This window comes from Entelurus aequoreus, linkage group LG01 (genome assembly GCF_033978785.1).
Source record: "Entelurus aequoreus isolate RoL-2023_Sb linkage group LG01, RoL_Eaeq_v1.1, whole genome shotgun sequence".
Lineage (NCBI taxonomy): Eukaryota > Metazoa > Chordata > Actinopteri > Syngnathiformes > Syngnathidae > Entelurus > Entelurus aequoreus.
This window is the reverse complement of record NC_084731.1, coordinates 87,764,624-87,778,728: the sequence shown is the minus strand read 5'-3', so window position 1 is coordinate 87,778,728 and position 14,105 is coordinate 87,764,624. Positions and strand designations below refer to the sequence as shown.

The 14,105-nt window shown below is 45.6% G+C and overlaps 1 protein-coding gene across 3 annotated transcripts in view; it reads right to left on the bottom strand.

The window, feature by feature from the left end:
* nrp2a (neuropilin 2a) overlaps positions 1-14,105 on the bottom strand; it is a 199,613-nt gene that overhangs the window by 32,128 nt on the left and 153,380 nt on the right. For all 3 annotated transcript variants that reach the window (XM_062060193.1, XM_062060213.1, XM_062060202.1), the window contains 3 exons: positions 11,743-11,820; positions 11,557-11,661; positions 287-552 (listed from right to left, as the gene is read on the bottom strand). In XM_062060193.1, coding sequence (XP_061916177.1) covers positions 287-552; positions 11,557-11,661; positions 11,743-11,820 — 449 coding nt within the window. The remainder of the gene's footprint in view (positions 1-286; positions 553-11,556; positions 11,662-11,742; positions 11,821-14,105) is intronic.

Below are 14,105 nucleotides of genomic sequence, written 5' to 3'. Positions count from 1 at the left end.
CACCCTTTGCTCTGATTACTTATTTGCACACTCATGGCATTCTCTCGATGAGCTTCAAGAAATGGCTTTCACTTCACAGGTGTGGTTGAAGCTCATCGAGAGAATGCCAAGAGTGTGCAAAGCAGTAATCAGAGCAAAGGGTGGCTGTTTTGAAGAAACTACAATATAAAACATGTTTTCGGTTATTTTACCTTTTTTTGTACAGTAACACCGAAAGCGTGTTACTGTACACGAGTATTATTAAAGTCCGAACTGGGTCGACAAAGCTTGTGAGGTTCATCTCTACCTGGTATTCTTTCGGCGAGCGAGGTAGGATGGTGCGGCCCTCCTTCCAGACCGGGCCCTGGTCATCTTTCAGGGTCCACAGGACGGTATCCTCATTATGGGCGTCCCGCAGCAGGACCCTCAGGTGCCCCTGGGCCTCCCCCCACATTTGGTAGGAAAAGAGAAGGCAGATGGGCCCAGTGTCGGCCGCCACCATGGGGCTCAGGAGGCGGGCTGGCTGCTGCTCGGTCTTCGGGCTGGCCTCGATGTATAGATGACTGTTGAGCTCTGCACAAGAGGAACCATAAGAGATTATTTACGGTTTTAATATTAAGTCCTATGCAAAATTCATTACTTAAGGTCATTCAATTATTTTGCTCTCACAAATAAAACTAACTTACCCTGGAGGCCATAAAAAGTAGGCATAAACTGTCGCGATGCAATAATTATCGTCATCAATCACGAGTGTGTTTAAAGGGAGCCCCAGCGATACGTTTCACACAATCAGCGCCACAAAGAAAACACTGGTCATTAGTTACTAACAGGAACAACATCACCGCTGCACAATAGTTGCGCTCCCTCCAAACAATCAACATGGAAGAATAGGTCCTGGGAGACCTCCGTTTTTACAGCGGAGCAAAACTATCCAAAGGACCCTTGGGGACCATCACTCCTCATGGCACAGCAGTTTGATGACTTCCACTCCGGAAAAGTCCGACTTATTTTGATGCCTCGCATTTCTTCGCACACTCAAAGGCTCGCAAGTTGCAGCAGAGATTAGTCATATTTTTGTATGGAAAGATAGATACTGTAAAGAGGCTTGTGGAAATGATTCAATAGATTAAACACACGGTTATGGCGAATCAAAGTTGGAAGACTTAGGGCCTGATTTACTAGGATCCAAACACCACGCGCTAAAAAGCATGTGCAATCTATAAAATTGCGTGCACTATTATTAGTAGGCTTGTTACGTGTGAGTTGCTAAGTCTGCGTGTCCAAGTGTAAAGAAGTGAATACCGCCTTATTAAAATGAGGATTTTGTGTGTACTATATGAGGCATCACCATGGAGACACTCGTTTACGGCACATTCATGTTATTATGCGTTTTTTTATAGGAGAGGATAGGATAGGTCTTTATTGTCATTGCACAAGTACAACAAAACTTTGTTTTCAGCACAAACCCGTTCAAGATTAGACAAACAAACAGTGTACAGGAACGCTGATGGGTCACCACAAGGCGCCCCGTAAAAGATGGGGAAAAAGGTAAAACGCTGGGGAAGGATGAGTAAAAAATTACAATCTAGACTGGGCTCCTAAAGGGGCCCAGTCTGGAGTGGGAAAAAACCTCCATAGCAAAGCACACACACTACCGTTCAAAAGTTTGGGGTCACATTGAAATGTTCTTATTTTTGAAGGAAAAGCACTGTACTTTTCAATGAAGATAACTTTAAACTAGTCTTAACTTTAAAGAAATACACTCTGTACATTGCTAATGTGGTAAATGACTATTCTAGCTGCAAATGTCTGGTTTTTGGTGCAATATCTACATAGGTGTATAGAGGCCCATTTCCAGCAACTATCACTCCAGTGTTCTAATGGTACAATGTGTTTGCTCATTGGCTCAGAAGGCTAATTGATGATTAGAAAACCCTTGTGCAATCATGTTCACACATCTGAAAACAGTTTAGCTCGTTACAGAAGTTACAAAACTGACCTTCCTTTGAGCAGATTGAGTTTCTGGAGCATCACATTTGTGGGGTCAATTAAACGCTCAAAATGGCCAGAAAAAGAGAACTTTCATCTGAAACTCGACAGTCTATTCTTGTTCTTAGAAATGAAGGCTATTCCACAAAATTGTTTGGGTGACACCAAACTTTTGAACGGTAGTGTATACATATTACAACGTACATCTCGAGATATCTAGCAACAGAGGGAAGGGAGTGCGGGGTCATGGTGGTAGGCCGCAGCTCTCAGGCACTGACCATCCTTTCATCACCCTTATGGGATTTGCGTCAAGGGCGTTGGATTTGGGGGGTTTGGGTATGTATGTGTGTGGCGTATATTTTTGTGGATGCATGTTTGTGTGTAAGCCTGCAGTGTGTCTCTGTTCTGCGGCCTTGATGTCGTGCAGTCGCTAGTCCAAAGTCAACAACAACAGGTGTGTGTCCATGAGAGACAAGAAGGGAGTTTGTTGTGTCTTCGCTGCACTGTCCTTCGGGAGAGTCTCGACGCCAGGGAAACAATCCAAGTTAGAATGTTTTGTATACGAGTGAAAATAAAATGAGCTTTTCACTTTTATCTTTTAAAATATGCAGGAGACATCTACCACTTTTTATGGGCATTTTAGAAGCAGTTCTGCAGTGCATCTCCATTAAAACCACTTTTTATTAATTTTTTTAATGTAATTTTTTTTACAGCTGAAGGTGCGCTCATTAGAGAGAGGCTGCACTTTCTCCGGCTGAAGATGCAAAAAATGCACACTTAAAACGTTTCATATAAGAAATATTTTAATAATAAATATTCGATGTGAAATAAACCAACGTCATTAAAAAAATATTACATGACGCCAAAACACATCAATTGAATTCGTTTTAATAGGTCCTCAAGTCCTCTTGCAGCTATAAAATGATGTTGCTGAATAGACAATATGTTAAATTTTTTTTTTAGTACACGCAAACCTTTATTAAATCAGATCCTGTGTGTATAGTCTTGTACCTTGGGTAGCGAATTAGAAACTAAAGATGTCCGATAAAATCGGACTGCCGATATTATCGGCCGATAAATACTTTGAAATGTAATATCGGAAATTATCTGTATCGGTTTCAAAATTATCGGTTTCAAAAAGTAAAATTTATGACTTTTTAAAATTCCGCTGTGTACACAGACGTAGGGAGAAGTACAGAGCGCCAATAAACCTTAAAGGCACTGCCTTTGCGTGCCGGCCCAGTCACATTATATCTACGGCTTTTCACAATGCAAGGCATACTTGGTCAACAGCCATACAGGTCACACTGAGGGTGACCGTATAAACAACTTTAGCACTGTTAAACATTTCGGGAGAACATCCGCACTGTAACACAACATAAACACAACAGAACAAATACCCAGAACCCCTTGCAGCACTAACTCTTCCGGGACGCTACAATATACCCCCCCCCCCCCCCAACCTTGCCCACCTCAACCTCCTCATGCTCTCTCAGGGAGAGCATGTCCCAAATTCCAAGCTGCTGTTTTGAGGCATGTTAAAAAAAAATAATGCACTTTGTGACTTCAATAATAAATATGGCAGTGCCATGTTGGCATTTTTTTTTTTACATAACTTGAGTTGATTTATTTTGGAAAACCTTGTTACATTGTTGAATGCATCCAGCGGGGCATCACAACAAAATTAGGCATAATAATGTGTTAATTCCACGACTGTATATATCGGTATCGGTTGATATCGGAATCAGTAATTAAGAGTTAGACAATATCTGAATATCGGATATCGGCAAAAAAGCCAATATCGGACATCTCTATTAGAAACCTTTATCTTATGGGAAAAATTGCTTGGTTTTTGTTCGAGTCGGCTTGGAACGAAAACAGAGGTACAACTTTGTTTTTCTGAGTATACACACTCTCTCTGAAGAAACATCTGTTGTGCATCAGGAGCAGCAGCCAGAAGAGAGGTGGATGTTTTCAGCAAGAACCCGCTCGGGTTTTAGAGCAACCGGACTGATAACCTTTTCCACTGTGTGTGTTTTTCCCCCCTGGCAGGCTAGACAGGCGGTATCTGTGGGGACAAATCTTCTTACGCCCTGACAGCTCCCACTCTGCCAACCATCAACTCCCCAGACTTTCCCGACGGTGTGTGTGCCGAGTGTCTCCTTGAGTCCATGCTTTTTCTTGTGAGCATGAGAGGAAAATAAACTTAACAGCAGTTTTAGCCCTCCTTTTGAGTGTGTACGCGCCTGCTTCCTGCGCTGTCTCAGCCTGGTGTTAAAGATGTCGTCCTGTAGCAAAACATCCGCCACACCTCGTTGTTATTCTTGCAGACCAGACAGCTCGTAATGGAGGCTGCCTCAGCGCTATCCCAGTCCATTTCGCAGCAGACCCACTGCATCCAGGCATGTTCTCAGATTAAATATGTCACTATTCTTGTGGCTAATCAGAATCACAATCGGGGGTCCAGACTGAGGCCAAGGAAAAAAACTCAAAAACCTCATAGCCATAGCACACATAATGCGTGTAAGAGGGAAAACATCAAAGAACACAAAGGACATTAAAAGAGCAGAGTTGATCCAACCAGCTGCCACTCCAGCAGTGCCACTTCAACACACAGCCACAGAAGTAAAACAACGAAAAAAACAAAAAATAATATACATTGTGCACACCTGGGATTTATATAGCGCTTTTCTAAGTACCCAAAGTCGCTTTACATGTTTTTCTGAACCCATCAATCATTCTCACCTCGTGGTGGTAAGCTACTTTCGTAGCCACAGTTGCCCTAGGGTAGACTGACGGAAGCGTGGCTGCAATTTGCGCCTACGGCCCCTCCGACCACCACCTATCATTCATCATTCATTTCACCGGTGTGAGCGGCACCCGGTGCAAAGGGTGAAGTGTCCTGCCCAAGGACACAACGGCAGCGATTTTTGGATGGTAAGAGGCGGGGAGCGAACCTGCAACCCTCAGGTTTCTGGCACAGTTGCTCTACCCACAACGCCACGCCGTCCCATAGACAAGCAACCAAACAAAAACATCATTGCAACACCCACACACACTGCGGTGGCCTCTGCGGTGTTCCACGCCATCGTCTGCTGGGGTGGGGGGAGCATGGCCAGAGACAGGAGCAGACCCAACAAAACAACAAAGAGAGACGACACCACCCTCGGCCGCCCACCAACTCTGGGCCAGTGTCCGGTCCGCATGGATGAGCGAGGATGCGTCCAATGAGACCGAAGCATCCGATACCTGCTCATTCTGTCACGGCGCGGGCTCGATCCCGCTTGTCATCTGCAGCAAGGGCTGCCAGCACCTCCGTTTGCAGCAAGCCAGGACACGCCCCTGCCCGCGCTGGCCGCATCACGCCCACACGCCGGCAAGGCTGTGGGCGAACAGCAATCAGCACACCTGGGACTGATGAGGGCGAGCTGTATAAAGACCAGTGGACCCAAGGATCCTTGCCGAATCTTAATCTTCTGTTGGGGAGGGGGGAGCATGGCCAGAGACAGGAGCAGACCCAACAAAGCAACAAAGAGAGACGAAACCCACCCTTGGCCGCCTACTAACTCTGGGCCAGTGTCCGGTCCGCATGGATGAGCGAGGATGCGTCCAAGGAGACCGAAGCGTCCGATACCTGCTCATTCTGTCACGGCGCGGGCTCGATCCCGCTTGTCATCTGCAGCAAGTGCTGCCAGCACCTCCGTTGGCAGCAAGCCAGGACACGCCCCTGCCCGCGCTGGCCGCATCAGCACACCTGGGACTGATGAGGGCGAGCTGTATAAAGACCAGTGGACCCAAGGATCCTTGCCGAATCTTAATCTTCTGTTGGGGTGGGGGGAGCATGGCCAGAGACAGGAGCAGACCCAACAAAGCAACAAAGAGAGACGAAACCCACCCTCGGCCGCCTACTAACTCTGGGCCAGTGTCCGGTCCGCATGGATGAGCGAGGATGCGTCCAAGGAGACCGAAGCGTCCGATACCTGCTCATTCTGTCACGGCGTGGGCTCGATCCCGCTTGTCATCTGCAGCAAGGGCTGCCAGCACCTCCGTTGGCAGCAAGCCAGGACACGCCCCTGCCCGCGCTGGCCGCATCACGCCCACACGCCGGCAAGGCTGTGGGCGAACAGCAATCGGCACACCTGGGACTGATGAGGGCGAGCTGTATAAAGACCAGTGGACCCAAGGATCCTTGCCGAATCTTAATCTTCTGTTGGGGTGGGGGGAGCATGGCCAGAGACAGGAGCAGACCCAACAAAGCAACAAAGAGAGACGACACCACCCTCGGCCGCCCACCAACTCTGGGCCAGTGTCCGGTCCGCATGGATGAGCGAGGATGCGTCCAATGAGACCGAAGCATCCGATACCTGCTCATTCTGTCACGGCGCGGGCTCGATCCCGCTTGTCATCTGCAGCAAGGGCTGCCAGCACCTCCGTTGGCAGCAAGCCAGGACACGCCCCTGCCCGCGCTGGCCGCATCACGCCCACACGCCGGCAAGGCTGTGGGCGAACAGCAATCAGCACACCTGGGACTGATGAGGGCGAGCTGTATAAAGACCAGTGGACCCAAGGATCCTTGCCGAATCTTAATCTTCTGTTGGGGTGGGGGGAGCATGGCCAGAGACAGGAGCAGACCCAACAAAGCAACAAAGAGAGACGAAACCCACCCTCGGCCGCCTACTAACTCTGGGCCAGTGTCCGGTCCGCATGGATGAGCGAGGATGCGTCCAAGGAGACCGAAGCGTCCGATACCTGCTCATTCTGTCACGGCGCGGGCTCGATCCCGCTTGTCATCTGCAGCAAGGGCTGCCAGCACCTCCGTTGGCAGCAAGCCAGGACACGCCCCTGCCCGCGCTGGCCGCATCACGCCCACACGCCGGCAAGGCTGTGGGCGAACAGCAATCAGCACACCTGGGACTGATGAGGGCGAGCTGTATAAAGACCAGTGGACCCAAGGATCCCTGCCGGATCTTAATCTTCTGTTACCTTTGTAAGCATCCTTTGTAAGTGATCTCGCTCTCCGCCTGCGACTTCCTTGTTTCCGTGTCTGATGTTCCTGTTCCCTGTTGTTGCCCTCTGGTTCTTTGGCTGCCCCTTTTGGATTCTCGACCTCCCGCTTGGACACGGACCTCTGACGCCTTGCCATTCGCCCTGACCATCTGCCTGCCCCCACGGACTGCCTTCTTGCCTTGTACCTCCTCTCGATTCAACACTACGGTAAAACACCTAGTCTAACACCACACACTCCTGGATTTTGGTCACACTCCATTCTCTTGTTTAGTTGATATATTTAGTATTGTGTATTATTATATATACATAATAAAACGTAGAGCAACATATCCCCATTGTGGAACTGTGCCGTCACTACTCCTCGTGCATACATAACACATTCAGCCAAGACACCGTGAAGCCCGACCGTCCCGGCGCTCAGCGCCAGCTCCGCAGCCCTGTCTCTTCATACGCATCTCCTCTCCTCCAGTCTCTCCAAACGGACTCTGGTGTGGCAGAGACCCAGCAGCTGGTCCCCACGGCCAAAAGGCTCCCGGCAGGCAGATCCAAAAGCTCACAAAAAAGCACCGCAGAAGTCACGAAAGTGCCACCCCTTGTCGCACCCGAACCAAAAGGCAAAAAAAAAAAAACAACCACACATGAAAACAAGAGGGAAAAATCAGTAACGGGTAGGAGAGAGTTTGTGGGTCGTGAGAGGAGCAAGACACCGAGGATGATTTGACAGCAGTGAAATAATGATCCTGCTCTGGCTTGGATTTCTGACCTTTGTCACCTGCACAAAATCAAAGGAAGCCTTGGTGCGTGTTTTTTTTTTTTGGTTAGGGAATGATTTCTCGGGAGTGGAACCCCCGACTGGACGTTCCAATGAAGGACAGCGCTTTGAAGTCCCTTGTCAAAGAGGTCACGCCGAAGGAAAACGTCATTCCTTTGCTTTGAGGTGACCGAGAACACGATCCAGGTGATATCACGCTATAGATGGAAAAAAAAGACCTTTAATTCTCTCCAGATGGTGAGGGGAGAAAAAATGAATTTTTTATGGAAAGGATGAATTTCTAAACAAGGTTGGTCCGACCATCCCTCTAGGCCTAGGCTTTATATAAAAAGCGATGCTTTAGAGAAAGAAGCTTAAACACAGAAGGACCCGTATTCTGGAGCGTTTAATATCATGCCAAAAGCGGCTCTTTTGATCTACTCATGTGTAGAAAAGAGAGGGGGTCATTTCTTCATACATGTCTAAGTGCTTGGAAGAGTATAAAACATCACCCCGAGGTAGAAGAGGAGTAGAAATAGATGACATGGAATACCGAAAGTCCTCTTTTAAGTGTTTTTACAGGACCCATGGTGTTCTTTTCATGTAGTTTGTGCTCCTGTTAGTGTTGTCCCGATACCAATATTTTGGTACCGGTACCAAAATTATTTAGATACTTTTTGATACTTTTCTAAATAAAGGGGACCACAAAAAATGTCATTATTGGCTTTAAAAAATCTTAGGGTACATTAAACATATGTTTATTATTGCAAGTTTGTCCTTAAATAAAATAGTGAACATACAAGACAACTTGTCTTTTAGTAGTAAGTAAGCAAACAAAGGCTCCTCATTAGTCTGCTGACATATACAGTAACATATTGTGTTATTTTCCATTCTATTATTTTGTCAAAAGGACAAGTGGTAGAAAATGAATTATTATTCATTTGGGTATAAATAAATGATAAATGATAAATGGGTTATACTTGTATAGCGCTTTTCTACCTTCAAGGTACTCAAAGCGCTTTGACAGTATTTCCACATTCACCCATTCACACACACATTCACACACTGATGGCGGGAGCTGCCATGCAAGGCGCTAACCAGCAGCCATCAGGAGCAAGGGTGAAGTGTCTTGCCCAAGGACACAACGGATGTGACTTGAATGGTAGAAGGTGGGGATTGAACCCCAGTAACCAGCAACCCTCCGATTGCTGGCACGGCCACTCTACCAACTTCGCCACGCCGTCTGGTATTCGATACCAGCGGAGCTGTACTTTTCAGAGGCGGTATAGTACCGAAAATGATTCATTAGTATCGCGGTACTATATTAATACCTGTATACCGTACAACTAGAGATGTCCGATAATGGCTTTTTTGCCGATATCCGATATTCTCCAACTCTTAATTACCGATTCCGATATCAACCGATACCGATATATATAGTCGTGGAATTAACACATTATTATGCCTAATTTTGTTGTGATGCCCCGCTGGATGCATTAAACCAGTGTTTTTCAACCTTTTTTGAACCAAGGCACATTTTTTTCATTAAAAAAAATAAGGAGGCACACCCTCAGCAGAAAAGGTTAAAAAATGAAACTCCACGAGGTTGTCATGCCTTATTTTGAGTTTTTGTTGTTGTTTCCTGTGTGTAGTGCTTTAGTTCCTGTCTTGCGCTGTTAATTTGGTGACCCTTCCTGTTTTGTTGGTGTTCTCCTGTAGCAGCGTCACACCTTCCTTTGAGTTCGATTGCCCGCACCTGCTTTGTTTCCACAATCAAGACTATTTAAGTTGTGCGTGCTCTATATTTCTTTGTGGGGACACTGTTGATTGTCATATGTACGGATGTACTTTGTGGACGCCGTCTCTGCTCCACACGCTGTAAGTTTTTGCTGTCGTCCAGCATTCTGTTTTTGTTTCCTTTGTAGCCAGTTCAGTTTTACTTTTGTTTTGCATAGCCTTCCCTATGCTTCAGTGCCTTTTCCTAGCGGGACTTGCCTTTTGTTCATCAGGGGCGGTGTGGCGAAGTTGGTAGAGTGGCCGTGCCAGCAATCGGAGGGTTGCTGGTTACTGGGGTTCAATCCCCACCTTCTACCATCCTAGTCACGTCCGTTGTGTCCTTGGGCAAGACACTTCACCCTTGCTCCTGATGGGTGCTGGTAGCACCTTGCATGGCAGCTCCCGCCATCAGTGTGTGAATGTGTGTGTGAATGGGTGAATGTGGAAATACTGTCAAAGTGCTTTGAGTACCTTGAAGGTAGAAAAGCGCTATACAAGTATAACCCATTTATCATGTATCTTTGGTTTAAGCGTTACATACCTTTTACATACCAAAAAAGGTTGAAAAACACTGCACTAGACAACGGCCCATTATTGATTTACGTAGACCCCGACTTAAACAAGTTGAAAAACTTATTCGGGTGTTACCATTTAGTGGTCAATTGTACGGAATATGTACTGTATTGTGCAATCTACTAATAAAAGCTTCAATATTATAATTATTGTTTTGCAAAAAAATTTGTTCGGACCAATTAGGTCAAGTTGCATAATTTCCCACGGCACACCAGACAATATCTCACGGCACACTCGTGTGCCGCGGCACAGTGGTTGAAAAACACTGCATTAAACAATGTAACAAGGTTTTCCAAAATAAATCAACTCAAGTTATGGAAAAAAAATGCCAACATGGCACTGCCATATTTATTATTGAAGTCACAAAGTGCCTTATTTTTTTTTTTAACATGCCGCAAAACAGCAGCTTGGAATTTGGGACATGCTCTCCCTGAGAGAGCATGAAGAGGTTGAGGTGGTTGGGGTTGAAGGGGGGCGGATTAGCGGGGGGTGTATAATGTAGCGTCCCGGAAGAGTTAGTGCTGCAAGGGGTTCTGGGTATTTCTTCTGCTGTGTTTAGGTTGTGTTACGGTGCGGATGTTCTCCCGAAATGTGTTTGTCATTCTTGTTTGGTGTGGGTTCACAGTGTGGCACATATATGTAACAGTGTTAAAGTTGTTTATATGTCCACCCTCAGTGTGACCTGTATGGCTGTTGACCAAGTATGCCACAGGTTCCAGGAACCAAAATAGGAGCTTTTGGTGGAAAAGGGCCTTTGTGGGGGCGGGGCCGGCAGACCGACACCGAGGCGTGCCCCGCCGGGGCCGACTCCGAGATGGCGGCGAGGAGGCGTGGCCGGCAGTCCAACAGCGAGGCAGGGCACACCGGAGCCCGCCATCTTGGAGTGGGCTCCGGTGTGCCCTGCCTCGCTGTTGGACTGCAGGCCACGCCTCGTCGCCGCCATCTTGGGGCGGGCTCCGGTGTGCCCTGCCTCGCTGTTGGACTGCCGGCCCCGCCTCCCCACAGGGCCTAATGTCAGCGTTGTCGGGCCTTGTTCCTGCCGCAGACTCACATGTGTATCCGTGTCTAAATGAGACTGTAACTGAAGGAATTGTAAAAGGTATCCAGCGTCGATGCATAAAGAGGAGTGAGACTCCATTTAATTTGTATGAAACCCTACCTCGTCTCCACCCAGTCAGACTGATAAACCAGACTTTAATGCATTGCTGCTTGTGCAATCTTCCGTGGCCAAATAGGATTTTCCCTGCAGTTGCACAAATAAAAGCTGTGCGGTACACAGAGCGACGGGAAGGGCTAACACTTGTCCGCTCTCATTGTGAGCTGCTAGACCACATCGTGTTTGCGTTTCCTGCGACCCCCGCTGTCTTTAAGACCGATGCCCCTCGCGGGCCTTCGGTCCATCAAAAGCTCACTACATGGAGAAAAACATCAGCTCCTCGACAGCCGAGCGGGCGTAGGCGCTGATTGATGATGACACTCACCGTCGCTGTGCAAGGACCAGAGGAGGGGGGCGCTCGGGTCGTGCGTCCACCCGCACAGGCCGTGGTCAAAGTCACACATGCCGTCTGCCGAAGGTGCGGTGGCGACTGTAGAGCGGAGAAGTGAGCAAGAAGCAGTGAGTCACGCGGGACTTTTTTACACTTCTTGATTCAGTCTGCTGGTCTCACCTGTGGACGCTGGGAAAGTGGTGGTCTGGGCGCCTGCAGGGACTGTGGGAGTGGCTGTGTCTGCGGGTGTGGTCATTTCTGCAAAGAGATACACAACTCAGGTCAACAACGCTGTTATTAAAACTCTAGGTAGGATTTTTTTTTTTTATAAATGCACGATAAAAATTTGCTGTAAAATGCAAAATTATACGTTTATACATAATGTTTTGTGTTTAATCACATTGGAGTCTGACAGTACTTGTTTGAATGTGGTGAGAGAGATACACAACTCAGGTCAACAACGCTGTTATAAAAACGCTATTTTTTTATAAATGCACGATAAAAATTAGCTGTAAAATGCGAAATTAATTAGTAGATTAATAATACATTTTCTACCACTTGTCCTTAATAATTTTGACAAAATTATAGAATGATAAATGACACAATATGTTACTGCATACATCAGCAGCTAAATGAGGAGCCTTTGTTTGCTTACTTACTACTAAAAGACAAGTTGTCTAGTATGTTCACTATTTTATTTAAGGACAAACTTGCAATAATAAATAATGTACCCTAAGATTTTTTGTTTAAATAAAGCCAATAATGCAATTTTTTGTGGTCCCCTTTATTTTGAAAAGTATAGAAATAATTTTGGTACCGGTACCAAAATATTGGTATCGGGTAAACATTAATACCTACCATTGTTCTCTGTTTGAGTAATTTTACTTGATCGAGCCTTTTCTAACATTCCACACTATAATACAAGTACCGTATTTTTCGGACTATAAGTCGCAGTTTTTTTCATAGTTTGGCCGGGGGTGCGACTTATACTCAGGAGCGACTTATATGTGAAATTATTAACACATTACCGTAAAACATACTTGCCAACCTTGAGACCTCCGATTCCGGGAGGTGGGGGGTAGGGTGGGGCGTGGTCGCGGGTGGGGCGGGGCGGGGGGCGAGGTTGGGGGCGTGGTTAAGAGGGGAGGAGTATATTTACAGCTAGAATTCCCCAACTCGAGTATTTCATATATATTTCATATATATATATATATATATATATATATATATATATATATGTATGTATATATATATATATATATATATATATATATATATATATATATATATATATATATATATATATATGTATGAAATACTTGACTTTCAGTGAATTCTAGCTATATCTATATCTATCTATATATATATATATATATATATATATATATATATATATATATATATATATATATATATATATATATATATATACCGGGTATATATATTTATATTATTATACATATAAATAAAAGAAATACTTGAATTTCAGTGTTCCGGAGGCTATCCAGTAGATGGCAGTATTGTCCTGTTTAAGAGTGTCACAACATTGCTGTTTACGGCAGACGAACTGCTTTACGGTAGACGAAAACGTGACTGCTGATGTTGTGTGTTGTTACCTCGCTGGGAGGACGTTAATGAAACTGCCTAACAATAAACCCACATAAGAAACCAAGAACTCGCCCTCGATCATTCTACAGTTATAACGTGATTTGGGCAGGCACGCTGTTTATATTGTGGGAAAGCGGACGTGAAAACAGACTGTCGCCGCTGTCCCCACTCAGGTCCGCATTGAGCTGGAGGGGGCGTGGCCTCCAGCTCCGGCTGAATTCCGGGAGTTTATCGGGAGAAAATTTCTTCCGGGAGGTTATCGGGAGAGGCGCTGAATTCCGGGAGTCTCCCGGTATACCAGGAGGGTTGGCAAGTATGCCGTAAAATATCAAATAATATTATTTAGCTCATTCACGTAAGAGACTAGACGTATAAGATTTCATGGGATTTAGCGATTAGGAGTGACAGATTGTTCGGTAAACGTATAGCATGTTCTATATGTTATAGTTACTTGAATGACTCTTACCATAATATGTTACGTTAACATACCAGGCACGTTCTCAGTTGGTTATTTATGCGTCATATAACGTACACTTATTCAGCCTGTTGTTCACTATTCTTTATTTATTTTAAATTGCCTTTCAAATGTCTATTCTTGGTGTTGGCTTTTATCAAATAAATTTCCCGAAAAAATGCGACTTATACTCCAGTGCGACTTATATATGTTTTTTTCCTTCTTTATTATGCATTTTCGGCCGGTGCGACTTATACTCCGAAAAATACGGTATGTATAAGTTGTGCTGATATACTGTAGTATTGAATCAATATCGGTATCATGGAACTGGTACGGAAGTGAAACCACCACCACTAGGAACCTTGTCAAAGTGAAATACAGTTGCCTGAGATGGGACAAATACACATTTTGAGTAGTTCAATATGCGTATAATCAGATTTAGAGTTAAACAAAGGCAGAAATGTAACTTTATTTTCAAGAA